Below are 17326 nucleotides of genomic sequence, written 5' to 3' on the forward strand. Positions count from 1 at the left end.
ATCCCTTACAAAAGTCCTCACCACCGGACTTAACGTTGCAGGTCTACCTAAACCTCCCTTCGAAACGAATCTGAAATTTCCCTTCTGCTACTGATACTGGGTTTGTGTTCCCCTTGCAATCGCGATATAACTTCCGCTTTTACTAACATTTGCAGAGTGGATCTCATCATTTTCCTTCTTCTGACATTAAGTACCACGTTGCAGGCACCAACCACCATGTAATTGGGCTACTGTAGTTTTCACTTTTGACTTAACAAGTGAAAACACACATGCATGCACTTGGCTTTGGCTGCATGTTCACCCAGCTAAATCTATTGATGGAGTCTGCTGGACCTGGAACAAACTTATTTTTAGATACCATAATCCTTAATATATTCATTTGCTTTTACTCTTGGTCTTCCATATGCTGTCTGTCTTCTTCATCTGCAATGACATCCACCTACCTTACTCCCTGCAAATTTTAAAAACACTTTACTCACAGCAGCTTGCAATCATAACTAAATATGTGGAAACATACGCAATACAGACGTAACACTTGCGACTCTGATGTCAGGTACATAACCTGTCCTTTGTTCTTCATTTCCAAAAGTTTCACACTCCCTCCCAAAAAGCTTTAAAAATAAATAAGCACCAGGCCTCAAAAAAAAGAAAACCAAAACAAACAAACTGTTGCTGGAGCTTCACAAATGGTTAAAAGAGAAGTTGGAATATAGTTTGGAGTAAATCTTGATAAAGTTCTGCCATTTGGATTACAGCTAACAGCTTCTTTAATTATGACTTTAACACAATAAAACAACATTACTGTTACCATCTTGCTGAAGATGGTAGAAAAAAAACTGTAAAACTGAGTGGCACATTTAGAATTACTTGCAAAATATTTGCTCTCTGAAAACAACACACAATAACTGTAATTAATACCAGTCCTTTAAAGTATTCCTAAGGTCTACTCAAATCTAAGCCAGCACTGTATTGCTGGTAGGAACAACTGCATCCTAAACAATATTAAAAATGACAACAGAAAATAAAAATTTTCCATCAGAAGTCAAAAATTTATAATTCACTGATCTGCCAGATGGAATAACACCTTTGCCCTTATTATTTCTAGAGCTTTTTTGGGAGGATCTCAGGACTTTACTCTTTAGCTAAGCCTCACAAGTTCAACAGCCCATGAGTTATATAAACATTATTTTACAATTTGAACGATTTTCCCAGCAAAACGATCACTCCAGGGGAGGACTATTTGAATTATTTCTTTTACAAAACTAATATTGCTTTACTCGTACTCCCATCACGTCAGAGTCACCAAAGCTGAAGTCCACCTGAGCGGTCCCCGGCCTCGCTAGCAGGCAATTCCAGGCACTTCAGAGGACAGTGGGGAAAAAAAGGCTGCAGGTTGTACCGCACCTAATGCCCTGCTTGGCAAGCGTTTCCAGGGAATAGAAGTTTGAGTAAAGGCTTGGAAAAAAATGTCTTATTTTAAACAGTAAGCAAGTACAGAAATACATACACAAATGCGGGTTGCAACCGACAGAAAACGATCGCATCTTTGCAGTGATGCTGCAACCGTGAGACGTGTTGCTTGTGCGTGACGCTCATCCTCCAGCCAGGGGGATGCTCCGGGATGGACGGGGTCTCCGTGGGGAGCCGGGGCAAGCCCCGAGCCCCCGGCCCCGCCGTGCCCCGCAGCCCGGCGCCGCGGAGGATATCCTCCTTCGGGCACGCACCGCCCTGCGCGGAGGGAGGAAACCACGTCCCCTCCCGAAGAGAGGAGAGAAAAAAAAAAAGAAAAAAAAAAAAAAAAGCCCTGCGAGCCCGATCTGCTGGCGCTTATCGGGGTTCGGCTTTGCGGGTTCTTGGGGGCGGGAGGGGAGATGTTCAAGAGAGCCCCGCTCCGCGGCACAGCCGGCATCCCAGCGTATTTTTAACGCGCACCGTGCCGAGCCGCCGCTGCTCCGTGCCGGCGGCACCAGCATCTCCCGGAGCATCCAGCTGCCCGTCCCCGGCGGCTGCCGCGGGAGGCAGCCCCCCGCTCGGAGAGCCCCCGCGGCCGGCCCCGCTCCCAGCCGCGGCGCCGGGGCTCTCCGGGGCATCCGCAGCCTGGGGGCTGAGCCCCCGGTCCCTCTGCCCGGCTCCGGCTGGGGCGGGCTGGGGACAAACACACTCTCAACAATGGGCATGTTTGCAGCAACATGATATCACCTAATAACGCCGAATAAGGCAATGACTGTACGTTGAAGCGATACGATCCTGCCGGTCTCACCACACGGCACGGAGAGCTATTTGCAGATTTGCTAAGCCCTTTTGAATGAATGCATCTGCAGCTGACCTTTAACAATAGACGCTGAAATAGCACAATCTGTGGGACCAGATTTGAGGGGGGGGGGGGAAGGGGGAAGGAAGAGATGGGTGAATATTGTAATCTCTGCAATCTCATTCACTTCCTTTCCCAAACCCCGCACACAGGGGGAAAAGCGATATTTTCCTTTTAACCGGGGCTCTATCTGAAACAAGCCGTTTCCAACGCCGGCTCGGCCACATGGCACCCCGAAGCCGCCGCCGGCGGGACCGGCGCGCAGCCCCGCCGGTGCCCGCCCGCACCCCGCGGGCATCGCTCCGCGGAGGGGCGACTGCGACAAGGATGCTCCAGCCCCCCCACAGCCCCCCCCACCCCCCCTCCCGCCGCTCTCTCACCTTCCCTGGCTTTCAGCAAGACGGTGTTAGCAACGATGTTTTCCAGCTCCATTGACGAGCTCGGGCAGCGTAGGCAGGCAGCGGCACTGCAGCAGGACGTCACTCCCGAGGTGCGGAGTCTCCGAGCGACCACCCGCCTCCTGCCCCTAGCGCGTTATCCCCCCGTGCATGATCCCTGCCTTCCTCCCTTCTCCTCCGCGCTCCCCCGGGCGGAGGCGCCGCTCCCCGCGCTATCTGCTCCCGCGCCTCGCCCCGCTACTCCATCCTCCGCCCCGCGGGCTCCACGGTGGTTTGAGGGCTCGGGCGCTCCTGCCTCCCTCCCCCGGGGGTGTGGCACCGCGGAGCGGCCCCGCAGCCCCGCGCAGGCGCCATCCCCGCCGCCGGCTCCGCGGGGCCGGGCACGCCGGGACGTGTAGTCCTGGGGCGGCCCCGCCGCACCTGGCGCCGGCCCCGCAGCGTCCCCGCGGAGGGGCGGCGAGCGCCCGCCCAGCGGAGGGCGCGGATGCGGGCCGGCCGCAGCGTCCCGGGCGGCGGGAGCCGGCGGGGCGGTTTCGGCGCGGCGGGGAGGAGCGGGGGGAGGCCGCGGGGCGATGCGCGGGGCTCCCCGCCGCACGGCTCCGACGGCGGCAGCGGCGCAGCCCTGGTGCCGGGCGCCACCCCGCGGCGGCGGCCCCTGCCCGGCCCGGGGCCCCCAGGGCTCCCCTCCCCTGCCCGGCCCGGAGTCCCCAGGGCTCTCCGGCCCGGCCCGGCCCGGGGTCCTCAGGGCTCCCCTCTCCTGCCCGGCCCGTGTCGCGGCGGGTCTTGGTGCTCGATCACCGCCCCACAGGTGCTCACGGCCGAGTGAAGGGGTCCCCGATGACCCGCACTCTTCATCCTCCGCCATGCGATGCACGCCTCTCTTCTGGGGCTTGAGGCACGGGCTTCTCGCCTTCCTGAAGAACTTAAAAATCCCCGAAGGAAGTACCCGAGGGAATCCCATCTCTTCTGCCGCACCATTCTTTTTTTATTCCTGATAAGCAGTTGCGTGAGACATCAGCCACTTGTGGAAAGTTTGTGAATTTTAAGTGCTAGATTACAGCATAGATTCTCTTCTGTCTATATAGGACAGATGCTCGTGTCAGCATGATTCTGATTTTCCTGGCAACGGGGTAGATCGATTCAGCAGGTCAAGCAAAGAAAGAGGAATAAAACCAACCCATTACTCTCACTAACACTCTTCCCTCATCTGTATTTGCATTGATTAAATCCACACGAAGCAAATCAAATGATCATGCATCTTCTCGTACGTGGAGCACAGACACCACTTTTTCTTTTTGCTTCTTTGTTTATTGTACCAATCGTTATTTATTTCTACAGACAGGCAGAAATGACTTACAATAGCAGGACTTGCAGACTGTCTAGAACCCATTTTCTGAACACAGGAAATAAATGTGATGCATTTAATGAAAAATACCTTGGCCGTTAGGATAAAATGGCTATAATAAATGCCTTGTGTACCCGATTAAGTGTCAAAGGTTAGAACTTTGAAAGTTACTGTGTGTAGCAGGTGACACTCCCCAATCACTCCAGAAAATGTTCGGCCTCTGGAAGCTGTGCCACGTTGTGGTTACTTTCTTTGTAATGCCAAGTTCTATATAGCAGCAGTTGTGTCTGTAAGTACCGGAAGATTTTTCTCTGATTAAATAATTCTTAAGGGAAAAATTGCTTCCTGGAAACCAGAGCCTTAGCATAGAGATGAGGTTCTAAGGAGTGCCTGCCCTGCTTGTTGTTTGACCGCTTCATCAGTGCAAGGACTGATGCTCGCTTGTAAACAGAACAAATTATGCCCAGGTTATATGTGCATCTCACATCCCTGCCCAGCCTCCCACTAACGGTCACCACAAGTGCACCACTGGCACCACAACATGGCTGATGTTGGAAGACGCAGTCACGCCATTTATTATGTACAACGTTTTTAATGCTACAAGCAACCCCTCTCTCCAAAGGAAAAATGAACATACGTGTCTTTCGTGAATCAGCACTTGCTGCAGCAGCGAGCTTAACGTGTGCTGGCAGCAATGGGATATCAGTGTGCTTACCGCATCTCAGGAGCAGGCTGTTCAGTGGGGAGGGATTTACCTTCACGGGAGACTCCACAGGGAGCACTGACTCTGATGTGTAACTTTTGTACAGGTGCCCAAATGAAGAGAGCAGATCTTGAAGACCTAAAGTTTGAGTTGCACCTGGAAATCAGCATGTGAACCTGAGGGCTCTACAGCTCCTGTTTTATCTAATATCTATATGTACCTCTATATAGTCAAGTGCTAGGCGTGCAGTCATCTGCAATGTCGCCCTGCGGAACAGAAGCATGACTCCAGCATGCTGATGTTGTCCTCTATACTTTGTGAACATTTATTTAATTCTTGAAAGGGTAAATAGATTTATCAAAAGAGTTACAACAGATCTATATGGTGTTCGTAAATCCCATGGAGCTACCTAGCATTCATGAACGGCACAGCTCTGAAGCACTTCACAATCCTGGCAACCAGAGGCAGGGTTACACAGTCCCTTCAGAATCAGGGCGGCAATTGAACAGGGTGTTGGGCTGCTGCCAGAGTGGTTATTTCAACTAAGCTGGATGACTTTGCATTGAAGTGGACTAGGAGCAGTGACATAACCTAAATGTGGCTGAGTGCTGGGAGCGGAGAGCTAAGCTCTGCTGTTGGGCTGCTGAGAATCTGCAACAACATGTTTGTCTTAGTTACGCATCTATGTGGAGAGCAGCGATTCTGACTTCGGGGTTATCAGTAAGACAATGGAGTGGGTTTTCTTAATGATTCTCACAGTATTTAACAAAATAAACTCGTTTCCAATAAATCTGAGTTGATGTGGTGCACTAGGACATGGAAGGAGGTGTGTTCACTAGCACAATGCCCTACTTTGAAAAACAAAATCAAGACAATCGGTCCTCACTGCATCTCTCTTTTCTACTACAGTTTTTTAAGCCTGAATATAGCAACAACAGATGACAAGGGTCTGCTTCAGCACAGGCCTCAGATGGATGGTCCCTTTCACGGATGTGGCTCCCCATGGATTGCCGGAGCAACTGCCACTGCGCAGAGCTACTTGCCTTGAAGTCCATCAGTTGGTCTTTGCAAAACCTACTGCAGCATTTGGAGTCTTACCTCATGACTTCTTCACAGCTGTCAGTATCTTTATTTTTGTGTCACCCAGAACACCTGGTTCACAAAAACAACAAAAATAAAAAATATTAGGAAGATGTAGATTTATTTTCTGTTGTGACAACACAGTCCTTTAATTTCAAGGTATGTCCACGCCTGATTTAATGGAGCGGTCAGGTTCTCTGTGAGCGAGTGAGAAAGACAGACGAGACCTGTGAGTCTGTTCCACTGCTTATCTTATTCTTTTCACTGTTGTAAACTCTGGTGCTGAAATACTCAAGCATGGACCCAAAGACAGGGTGGCAGGGAAGGAACACGGGTCTTTTTTGCTGGCCTAAAGATCCTGATTCAGTGCTTGCTGGGAGAAAAGGGAAAAATTAGTCTGAATCATACACAGAAACAGCCAATTTTTGGAAGAAAAAAAAAAAAGGAAAGGCTACAAAAAACCAGTGAAAATGAAAAATGTGCCTTCTAAGGTGCTTAATGTGTTTGGTTGTTCTGCTTTTAAATAAAACATCTTCATCCGCAGTCATTCAGGAAAGGCTCAGAAAAAAACCCCCTTTTTGAGTGCTGATCATCAGGATAAAGCAGGGTCGGCAGCCATCTTTCCTTTATGGGAAAAGAGAGGTTTGTAAATGAAACGCCAACACCGTGCGAGACCCAAATGCATCAGTGTAATAAGAATAGGAAAGCAGCACGGCAGAGTGTGATATTCTGAGCCGCTCTAAGGGATGAGTCATCGGCAGGGTGGGCTCACGCAGCTCCAGCCAGAAACACAGCAGCAACACACCCAGTTTTATCCTGCCACCACAGAAAAACCACTTGGCCTCAGTACAGCCTGCTTGAAATGTCACAGGATAAGACCCCAAGTGAACCAGATGTCAAAAAGGCTTTTGCCTACACTTATCAACTGGAAACATAACCTACCAGCAGCTACCTCCTAAATCCACGTTATAATACACAATTAATGCAGTAAAGCCTGTTCATTATTAGCTCTAAGCTAGATTGTGTTTGGAATTGCTTCTGAAACTCATTCCTACAAAAGGGTAAATTCTTTCGCCTCCTGCTGAGGTTCGGTACCAGCAGGTGGGAGCACACAGGCCTATGAGAAAGCACTTGCAGGCAGCTGTAACCTTTTACAGAGCCCCTTTGCGTAAGGACAGAGGCTGCCATCTACCAACAGCCATGGGGTGATGCATCATTTGTCCAAACCAAACTTTTTGCTTTGGTTTAGGTAAAAATGTTTATGCCTCTGTTGTTTCTTTCCATTTCCAAACCTCTTTTTTTTTTTTTTTTCCAGTTATCTATTCCCTCAAGGTACAGGACAAATGATTGTTACAGCATTTAAGCACATGGAATTAAATTACCTTCTAGAAGATGAGCAGATTTTGTTTTTTAAGCAAACAGAGGTATGCATCCCATGCTCTGCACAGAATCTGCCATTCAGTGACCCACAGCAGCAGGAGATCTGATTTGGGATTTGTTTACCACTTTCATCAAGTTTAGCGAGAAGCAGCTACCTTTTCACTACTATTTTGTTGTGTTAATGATGATTTTTCAAAGAGCTCTTTAAACACTAACTCTCACAAAACAATAACGGTAACAACACACAAGCATTATCTACCACGTTTTATCAACAGAGCTCAAAGCTTTTCACCAGAAAGACATATTTAATTATTCCCAGATAGGGAAAAAAAGGCACAAAGCGAGAGCAGGCAGGTAAGTAGCCTAACCAAAAGTAAAATTTACATCTCCCATTGTCCTTTCCAGTGCCTTATCCACTGCTCTGCACCTTGTAATGATGCACACTTCTCCCTAAAGCCTGCTGAAATCCCTGGAGAGTCTTTCACCGACTTCAGATGTCTCAATTTGAATCAGGCTTAAAGACTCTCATCCTTCACATGCAAACATGTCTGTGCACTGCTTAGCTCGCACTGTACCAGTATGAACCAGCACTCCCTCGCTGCAGGATGAGATATGAGACTGGCAAAGGCCTGTGGGAGACAGCAAAGCAGACAACCAACAAGATTTGGAGAAAGATGTGCATACGGTACCGGTCGGTAGATTCATTTTGAACTTCGGATGACAAGAAGAACCAGGTTTAGCAGCTGCTCTAGCCTGTGCAAGAGCCAGAGCTGAGGAAAAAGGAACAACTCTTTTGCCAAGTGTGCTTTGGCAGTGACAAGGTCCATCTTCAAATTGTAGGGATGCCCAGGAAAAAGCAAAATGGAAAATAAACCCCCTGTTAAATGGCAGTAGTTCAAGTTCTTGCCCAGAAGTCTGAGAAGCTGAATTATACTGCCTTCATAACAAAGCATGAGCAATATTTCCCCACCTGCAAGCCAAGTGTTTAAACAAAGAGTTTTAAACAAATACAACTTTCCGGGGAGGGGGGAAGGACATCGTTTCAGAATACATCAACTTAGAAGTTGTGAATAATCATCTGTGGGTGAGACAACCATCCTCAGGAAATCCTAGCAATAGCCCTTTTCTTGCTGCCACAATACAGCTCCCACAGCTGAAGGAAAGGAACCGCTGGGGCCCCGCCATCACCCGGTGCACAATTTACTGCCCAGCCGTGAGGGACTCGTTTCTTCTTCGAGAGGATGTGCCAGTCCGGCAGACGTGAACACAGACGTGCCATTCTGCACTGCTGCTCAGGGAATCGGCTGATGTTTCTTTGCCACTCTTCACCACCACTCACCGCTCTGCAGGGGTGCCAGGCTCAGCTCCGCTGCTCACTGCTCCGCTGGCAGCCCTCAGCAGTGGCACTAAGACCTCCCAAACCTCTGCTCCGGACACATCTCTCAACAACCGCTCCTTCCCTCTCCATCTCCAGGGCTGCAGGCTACAGTACGACTCACCCACGCTGCCTCTGACATATTTTCTAACACAAATAGTTTACTTGCTTCCACTTTTAGGCTTTGAGGGGTTTTTAAGCAAGAATGCCCCTAACTTTTATGCAACAGACATGCAAATAAGCCAAGTAGCTCAGGCAGCCAGCCCCCCTCGCTCAACCAGGGACCTTCCCAGCAGCGTCCCCGTCCAGCTGGCACTTTCAAGCAGCCCTGGTGCATCGGCAAGAGTCAGAACCGAACTTCTCTCTCACACACCTTCAGGTTTTCCTTAACAAAGTGCTAATGAGAAGCAGGGGGTACATAAGGCTCCTTATCCAAATCTGCTAGGTCAGTGACCACGCACTGCGCTTGTGCACAGCTGTGCACATGTGCTCAAATGCACGTGCAGAGCTTGTTAGATGTTACGCCTGAAGGGAACAGCTTTGAAGGCAATAGCGATGACTATTTGAATTCAAGGAACTTAGGGGATGCAGGAAGCAGTCAGACTACTACGGTAGTGGACCCCATACTGGGGTATCCGTATCCTTTAGTGTCCACATTTTCTTCCCCCTCCATCTTATCATGGCTATAGGAAGAGTTCACCTCTGCACCCTTGTGCAGGACACCTCCATCTTCATCATCTTCTTTTGGGCACCTCCATCTTCATCACAAGCCCAGCCAGATGCCCAGTATCTCTATGAATGTATGAGTACTTAAAGTTATTCTGGCAGCTGTGCTAGGCACTACAGTTTTCGAGAAGATTATCATAGCTGCATTTCCATCTGTCGTTGGGTACATCTGGATTAATAAATTCAGGAGTGCCACAGAAAGGTACCAGCGAGTGAAACTGCTGATGTTTAATGCTCAGAAAGGTCTCAGCATGCTTTTGGGCAACACTGACTAACAGTGCCTGAAAGAGTTCCTGGGCATTTTAGAGTTAATTACCAGCTAATGACCAACCCTAAGAGGCAGTTGCACACAACCTCACTCTTTTGAATGCTCAGAGAGTTTACTGTTACAGAGGTGACCAGACCATGCCAGCCAGATCAGTACCAGGAACAAGTCTGCTAATTTATTCAGAAGTACAGATGCAGTATCCATTTGGCTTTGGACCCAGATGCTGATGGCTGAGCTTATCCTGCCAGCGGAGCCAGACTTCTCTCTAGTTCACAAGGTGGGATGTCCCCTTTGTAAAAGGCTGTGGATATTTATAAATATGAATATTAAAACAGAAATTATCAAAAACCAGAAGTGAAACTGGGTTCAACTCGATTTGACTACTTAGACAAAGAAACACACAAAAAGAAGCTAAAAATAAAAAAGTGGACTTTTGGAAAGTGTTTGATTTTCAGTACTCTGGGATGTGCACGCTGCTTGTGCTGCTGCAAAGCACGTGGCCTGATACAGGGCTGGAAGCTGGCACTTCTTGGTGAAGGTGATCTGTGTTGCTGCCACCATCCGGTATTTAACAAATATAGCCTGAGAAACCCTTGTACTGCTCGGCTGACTGTTAAAGTAGCTCCTTTAGCTTGAGTTGTGGGGACCTGGACTTCAACAGCAGACAACAGAAGTGCCCGGCTTCAGGGAAACAGGTTTGTACGTATCAGGTGTGGTCCCTTCCACAAGCTGTACACCTTTCCTGCGCTGCTTTCATCTGGCAGGAGACAGGCGGCCTGTGCTGGGCTTTTATGACTCTCCTGCCCCCCCCCTCCCCGAGCTCACGCACACCCCAATTGCTCTTTCTAGGCCCGGACCAGTGTGCTTCCCCAGTGACGGTCCGCGCAGCCAACAGGACTGGGACAAACCTCCAGGGCAGACAGAGACCACAGGCACGCATTCGGCTTAATGCAGCACTGCCCGTTAGCGGCAAGACGTGTGGGAAATCAGGCAATGACTTTGGTTTGCATCAGCTCACAGCCGAGAGGAGCTAAGCAGGCAGACGGCTATCGCGCCGTAATTGTTTAATTATGATTAAACAACTATAATCTGAGCGAGTTGAATAAAGTCAGAGCCAATTGCATTTGAAAAGTTTGTATCTGGAAGGTGTCTGAGCACAAACCACGCTGTTTGCTCCGTTTCAGTCTGTAACAGTATAGACCAAGCTAGGTCTCACAGTCAGCCCCGCCAGCGGGAGCCCACAGCAAACACCGACCCCCGCCTCAACACGGCCGCCGCACTACGTGCGAGGACGGGGACGGACGACCCGCAGCTCCCACAGCCTCAGTCCAGGGAGAGCGCCTCTCATCGCCCCCTCCCGAGTGCCGGCGGTGGACGGACCGCACGGCGGGCCCGGAGCCGCCCCTCCCCTCCCCGCCCCGTCCCTCCCGCAGGGCCCCGCTCCGCCCGCCGCCGCCGCGCTCAACATGGCTGCTGCGCTGGGAAGGCTCCTGCGGACCGCGGTAAGTGACTGACCCTCCCCGGCCGCCCCCGCGCCCCAACCCCCGGCGGCTTTGACCCTCCCTGTGTCCCCACAGGTGCCCGCTGCTGCCGCCGCCGTCGGGAGGAGGCTGACGGCACAGCCCCTGCCCTGCGCCCGGCGCCAGTTCAGCCTCGGTAAGTGAGGGGAGGGCGGCGGGAACACACCCCCACGCCCCCGGGCTTGTCTCGGGCGAGGCGGCGGGAACGTCTCCTGCGGCCTCCCGCTCCGGCTGCCCTTGCGGCTGTGCCCGGGAGGAGGCGGTGGCGCGGCCCGGCCCAGCCCGGCCTCGGGGCTCGGTTGGCGGCTGCGCGGCCCGGCCTGCAGCTCTGTTTTCTCTCCCGCAGGCTCCTCGCGGTTTGCTCCAGCGGTTACACAACACGCCCCGTTCTTTAAAGGAACGGCTGTTGTCAACGGGGAGTTCAAGGAGCTGAGCCTGGATGATTTCAAGGGAAAATACCTGGTTCTCTTCTTCTACCCCCTGGACTTGTGAGTGCGGGTTTCTCCGCTTTCTGATGCGCCTCCTGCCTTGCTGAAGGTCATCAGCAGTGCTGCAGACCATCACTGTCGGGAGCAGGTGTTTTGACCTAATCCGGGCTAGTCTCTTAAGGCAGATGCATCTGTTTCTAGAGTGTGACTGATAAGACTTGGGGGCAAACGGCCATTGCGTGCTAAAGCAATAGATCTGGTGGCTGGTGAGCATCTTCTGGCTGCCGGGACTGCTGCAGGAAGCAGATGTGGCCTTGCAAGTGTGGTTCCTCTTACAGTCAGATCGCAGGGGTAAGGGCATTGCCCTACAGTTTGGGGTCACGTTGGAGACTCTCTCCTTTTAAGCAGCAAGCCCAGCAGAAGTGCAGCTAGACAGCTCTAGAGCAAAAGGTGAACAGATAGGGTTGAGCCTGTCCAGAAGACTTGAATCGCCCAGAGCATCCTGGTGTGCGTGGGCACGTGGGGGAGGATTTAACCTGCAGTCCTGTCTGCTGTATTTTCCAAAAACTCTGTCTAGAGAGTTTCTAGCAGAGATAGTTTCTCCATCTCTGCAAAAGATCTGTCTAGAACTGAGAGTTGAAAACTGGCTGTTGCTTTGAGACTAGCTGAAGCTATCTTAAGGAGGAAACAGTCAAAATGATCAGGCTAAAGAAAACACACATCTGCACTACTGCCTAGAAACAGACGTGAGAGTCTCTGTTCTAAATTCTCTCAAAATATTGCAGAATCATTACAACCTGTTCTCTCTTCCCACCCAGCACCTTTGTCTGCCCCACAGAAATTGTGGCTTTCAGCAACAAAGCGAATGAATTTCGTGATGTGAACTGTGAGGTGGTGGCAGTTTCTGTGGATTCTCATTTTTGTCATCTGGCCTGGATAAATACACCACGAAAGGTATGAATTGAGCAGCTCTTTGTTGGATTGTTTTCTTTTCACAAGAGCTCCTGAGAAGAAGAGTTGAATAAATACCAATTACAATAAATAGACTGCCTGTAATGATACATTAAGGGATTAACTTCTACATTTGATGACATAATTCTGACCTCAATCTTCATTTTCTTGATCTTTTCCTTAATAATTTGGGTTTTTTAATCTTTCATTTGCTCTCTTGCTAGTCCTGTAGGTTACATCATATCCTTACATGTTTATCTTGACAGACCAGTATTCAGTATACATGTCACTGTGCTAAGCTGCCTGTTACAGTGGATGGTTTGTGTGTACCCTCACAGAGAGTGAAGGGCAGCTGTTCAGTCATTACTGTTAACCAGTACCTGACAGTGGTGGCTTCAGAATGGAAGCAGAACCACCACCAGCTGGTTGGAGCACTTGTAACAGAGCCATTGGAATGGTTGCACTTCTGGAATAGAAATGAGGTCCTTGGCTGTTTTGGGGAAAGTGGTAGAGAAGATGGGCTTTTACTGGACAGGAGCCTCTTTAATGTGTATATAAAAATACATGGTTTTAATCATATAAAGCATCTCACTGGTTTGGTTAGTTGTAGAGAATCGGACGTGTCACAGGAAGGTGCAGAAGCTCCTGTGCCATCAGTCATTACCCATGTGGACAGCAGTCTGCAGTTGTGCTCGCAGACCAGGGTGCCCCCATGTGTGTAGCTTTGCCGTTGCAATGTGCAGGGGAGGGAGGAGAGCTCGTTAGGTTTAATATGGCTTGGCTGAACCTATTGAGAGTATTTAATTTTCTGGATGCTTTGTTCAGAGCTCTAAAATGTGATTATGGGCTCACTTCACTGCTTTATGCGAAAGCTCTTCAGCATGTGCCAGTCAGACATAGCAAAACACCCTGTGAAGGGTGGAGAGAATTCCGTGGTGGTGCAGACGGGAAACTGACACCCAGAGAAGCAAAGGTCTTGGTTTCTCCAACATCTACCTTCAGTGCTTGGCATATAAGAACTCCGTTACAGACAAGCGCGCGCAGGATCCGGGTCTGAGTGACTGAGATTACACAATGATTTACTGATGATGCCAGGATTAGAAAAGCTAACAAACTCTGGGCTTGTTTCAAGGATAGAGAGCTTATCTCTCTTGCAGTTCAGTATGTTGCAAAACTGAAAGAAATCTTGGTTGACTCTCCAAATAGTATTTAAATTGATTTGGGGGAGAAAAAAAATAGTGCATGCATTAAATAGAGAAAGCAGCAGAACTCTGACATACTTAGTATGGCAGCTAGAAGCCTTGTGGTTTGTCTGTTCACAGTACACCGGTTTGTTTTCCATTTCCTCCCCACCATGTTCATCTTGTTTAATTCTGAACACTTGAATATGCACTAGAAATTTTTCTATTATTCAAAGCTCCTGAACAGGGTACAAGGGAAATCTTTCTGAAAATTTATGGCTGTTGTCATAGGTAGCCTTTTACCGCCAAAATAAGCAATTCTAAAATGCTCAGTGCAAAAGAGGTTTTTTCATGTTCCAAAGAAATTGAGTGTTCCTGACTTAAAAAAAACCCAAACAAACCAAACCCAAACCAACCAAACAACACCCCTACCCCTGTGGTTCCTTTCATGGAGCAAATGGCATGAATGTTTTGTTGTTTGTGTACCCTCAAGAGCACTGAAACCAGTGACTCAAGGAGGATAATCCTAAAAAGCGTTGCGTAACAAAATGGAATCTTACTCTTTTCTCTAGAGCGGCGGTTTGGGCAAAATGAATATTCCAGTTCTGTCAGACCTCACAAAACAAATCTCCCGGGATTATGGTGTGCTGCTAGAAGGACCTGGCATAGCGCTAAGGTAATGTACGATTGCTGATAATTTGGTTATGACACAATCCAATCTAAAACAATGTGAGCCATACTGTCCTGCAGGAGAATCTGCACAAGGATCAAACGAAGACTGTAAGATGTTACTTTTTCTGCAGAACTTCTGCTGGATCCCACCCTAGGGAAAGAGCACATGGCCGTTATGGCCATTAAGTTGAGAAGGATTCCAGGCCTCTCTGAGAATGCATGCAGGGGAAAGCCAGATATTCTGTCTGTGGGAGAAAGAACTCCATGTTGCTACAAAAAAAAAAAAAAAAGAGTAGGATAGAAGAGCATTTTACAATTTTTTACATTTCTTCAAAATTTAGGTCTATCCCTTTTTTTTTTTCCTTCTGAAGGGAGAAGAGACTGCTTTATCTTCTGTGTGAGAAGTTTTTAAAGCAGTTGTGCTAGAGGCCACTACAGTCAATCCCATAATTATCTAGAATAAAAAAAGACATGTCCTTCTCCACTGTGGGAATACTTACTAAAAGCAAATAGCGGTCCCTGAGATCCATTGGATTGGGTAGGAGTCTTCTGGAGACCTTTGGTTCCTAATCAATTTGGATCAGGAACTTCTGACATTTGTTTGTTGTCAAGTGAATTAGTATGGTAGCACTGGGACTTTGGTTCTCCCAAATGCTTAATATACAACAGGATTTAATTTAGTAGTTTAATGCGTAAGCAACTCTTCACTCAGTACCTTTGGATTTTCATATCAAAAAGACATGGGAAGGATGCCAGCTATCAACTTTGAACTATAGGTGGAATGAGAAGTTCTACCTTTGTTATACATCTGTCTTGATTTAATATTCTTTATGCATACTTTGTAATTTCACAATGCCATACCAGTTGGCTGGTTCTTGACTTTTGACCACTGCACTAACAAACAATGTATCAAACACTGTATTGCTACTCCTAACTCTGACATCCGCATCTAAGAATAACTACCCTGCTGAAATAGTTCATCCAGTTTCTTGCATTTGGTCTTGGAACGTGACTTGCATTCCCTAAATTCTTGCTCTATTACAGAGGTCTCTTCATCATTGATCCAAATGGGATCATCAAGCATCTAAGTATCAATGATCTCCCCGTCGGTCGTAGTGTGGAAGAGACCCTCCGCTTGGTGAAAGCATTCCAGTACGTGGAAACACACGGAGAGGTTTGCCCGGCAAACTGGACTCCAGACTCCCCTACAGTAAGCGTCCGCTAAATACCACTTTTCTAAATATAGTCACTAGCATATTTTTGCGTGTCTGAAGGGCTGAGAACCGCTTTAACGTGAGGTGCTTGACTGAATCTGTGCCTCTTGTATAAGTCTGAGGCTTTTATCAGTTGGACCAATTTAGTCTATTTGTATGATATTAAATGTGTGATTTCTGTGAAGAAAGTCACTGATTTTCTTTTACAAGACATAAATTATATCAAAAACTCTAAATCTGACCTGTGCTTGACACCAGTTGTCTTCAGATTTTTTACTTATTTAATGCTCTGCTTGATATTTAGCAGGAAAAATGTGTTATATACTTAAAATTTGCAAGTAGGAGCTTGTACATCATTTAGGCTTTCATCTTTCAACCGAGTGCAGAAACAGAAATACCTTATTGTTTTTATAAAGTATGCATGGATTTTCTTGGATAAAATGTGAAATCTGTAATTTTTTGATCTTAGTTACAGCATGTAACAGCTAAACTTTCTTTTCTTGACAGATCAAACCAAGCCCAGAAGCCTCTAAAGAATATTTTGAGAAAGTGCATTCATAAACACTCAAATACGTGGACAAAACTCTTAGTTACCGTACACTGAAGACATTAAGAATGCAGCTGTGATTATAAAAAAAATAAATAAATCAAAGTTCTCATTTTCTCATGCTTAAAAAGAAATTAAATGTTGAAATATTTGCTGACTCCCTTGTCTTGTTTTAAAAAGAAGGATAAAAACTAAGGCTTTTCTCCTCCCCTTTTGCAGCTTGTTTCATGAATTTCTGTGACCACTAGTCTTCTTCCTGAATATTGCAAATACACAAACCACAGTTTTATTCCACTGGGTTTTTCCTCTTTCCTTAATTAGTTTTGGACCAGAAAGTGTCCTGTGTGTTCTTTCCTCACATGAAACATTAAATTCTGTAACAAGGGTTTGAAATAATGGGACACAATACAGAAAATAGAACTTTGGTACATGGTTTGTTTTTAATGAATTTTGCAGATGAAGAGATGAATGTAACGTAAAAATTTTTTAAAAATCCCTATTTTTGTGTGTAAATGCACTGTAACTCAAAATTAATGTAAACATGCCACTTTAATCGTGATTATAGTCAAAGACGCAGCGTGGCTACCTAGGAGCATTAAGCATGAAGAATTTGCGTTCTGCTTGGGAGACGGTAAAAACTTGGATCCCAATAGTGTCCTTACTGGAGCTTAATGACAGTCTTCCGTCATTTAAAGCATTGCTTATTTGCTTGAATCTGTCTCCAGGAAAAACTTAAAGGTGAAATGTACTGCTTGAAAACAATGTAGCATTATCTCTAGCTATAATAATAATAAATCTTAACATTGACTAGCAGCAAGTGTTGCTTTGCTTTTCTTTCACTTTTTCCCCCAAAGATTCCTGTTTCTCTATTTTGAAGAAGTTGGATGAGTTGCATTGCGTTAGAAAACTATCTTCTGTACCTTTGTTGACAGCAAGCAGTTAAGAGCTGCCGCTGCCTGTGTGCGTGTACTGTGGTGAGTACACGGACAGTAAGTAGCAGGTGTGCTGCTGAGGGCTGGATAAATCAATACAATTCGGAATGGATTTGTGTTTTTCATCTTCTGCCCTTTAGAGCAGGGGAAAGGACTTAAGAGAAACAGAAGCGCAAGGGAACCACCTTGGTGAAGCGGCTGTTGTTTCCTAACTTAGCTTTATATCGGGGATCAATGCTGTCTGGTGATGCTCCTCCGCGTTTCAGTTCTTGCAAATCTCTTTTCAGTCCCAGTG

General features: G+C 47.5%; 2 protein-coding genes across 4 annotated transcripts in view; one reads left to right on the forward strand and one right to left on the reverse strand.

The window, feature by feature from the left end:
• Window positions 1-3158, reverse strand: part of GRK5 (G protein-coupled receptor kinase 5) — a 170922-nt gene extending 167764 nt beyond the window's left edge. For 2 of the 3 annotated variants that reach the window (XM_054831415.1, XM_054831416.1), the window contains exon 1: window positions 2692-3158. In XM_054831415.1, coding sequence (XP_054687390.1) covers window positions 2692-2743 — 52 coding nt within the window. In that variant the 5' untranslated portion in view covers window positions 2744-3158. Of the gene's footprint in view, window positions 1-1507; window positions 1631-2691 lie in introns of those variants that run through there. The other variant, XM_054831417.1, reaches the window with a different exon arrangement.
• A 7028-nt stretch (window positions 3159-10186) lies between these two features.
• On the forward strand, window positions 10187-16912 carry PRDX3 (peroxiredoxin 3). Its single transcript, XM_054831205.1, has 8 exons — window positions 10187-10285; window positions 10436-11088; window positions 11164-11242; window positions 11453-11594; window positions 12353-12488; window positions 14239-14342; window positions 15383-15548; window positions 16060-16912. The coding sequence occupies exons 2-8, from the start codon at window positions 11053-11055 to the stop codon at window positions 16111-16113; spliced, it is 717 nt and encodes a 238-aa protein (XP_054687180.1). The 5' UTR covers window positions 10187-10285; window positions 10436-11052; the 3' UTR covers window positions 16114-16912.
• The last annotated feature ends 414 nt before the right edge of the window (window positions 16913-17326 follow it).

Source organism: Grus americana, chromosome 7 (genome assembly GCF_028858705.1).
Source record: "Grus americana isolate bGruAme1 chromosome 7, bGruAme1.mat, whole genome shotgun sequence".
In the NCBI taxonomy this organism is placed as follows: domain Eukaryota; kingdom Metazoa; phylum Chordata; class Aves; order Gruiformes; family Gruidae; genus Grus; species Grus americana.

Excerpts from the sequence above, each read along its gene's own strand:
- PRDX3 (XM_054831205.1), top strand. The coding sequence starts at position 11,053 with ATGGCTGCTGCGCTGGGAAGGCTCCTGCGGACCGCG. Across the intron at positions 11,089-11,163 it reads GAAGGCTCCTGCGGACCGCG|GTGCCCGCTGCTGCCGCCGC; the intron begins GTAAGTGACTGA and ends GTGTCCCCACAG. Across the intron at positions 14,343-15,382 it reads GGACCTGGCATAGCGCTAAG|AGGTCTCTTCATCATTGATC; the intron begins GTAATGTACGAT and ends GCTCTATTACAG.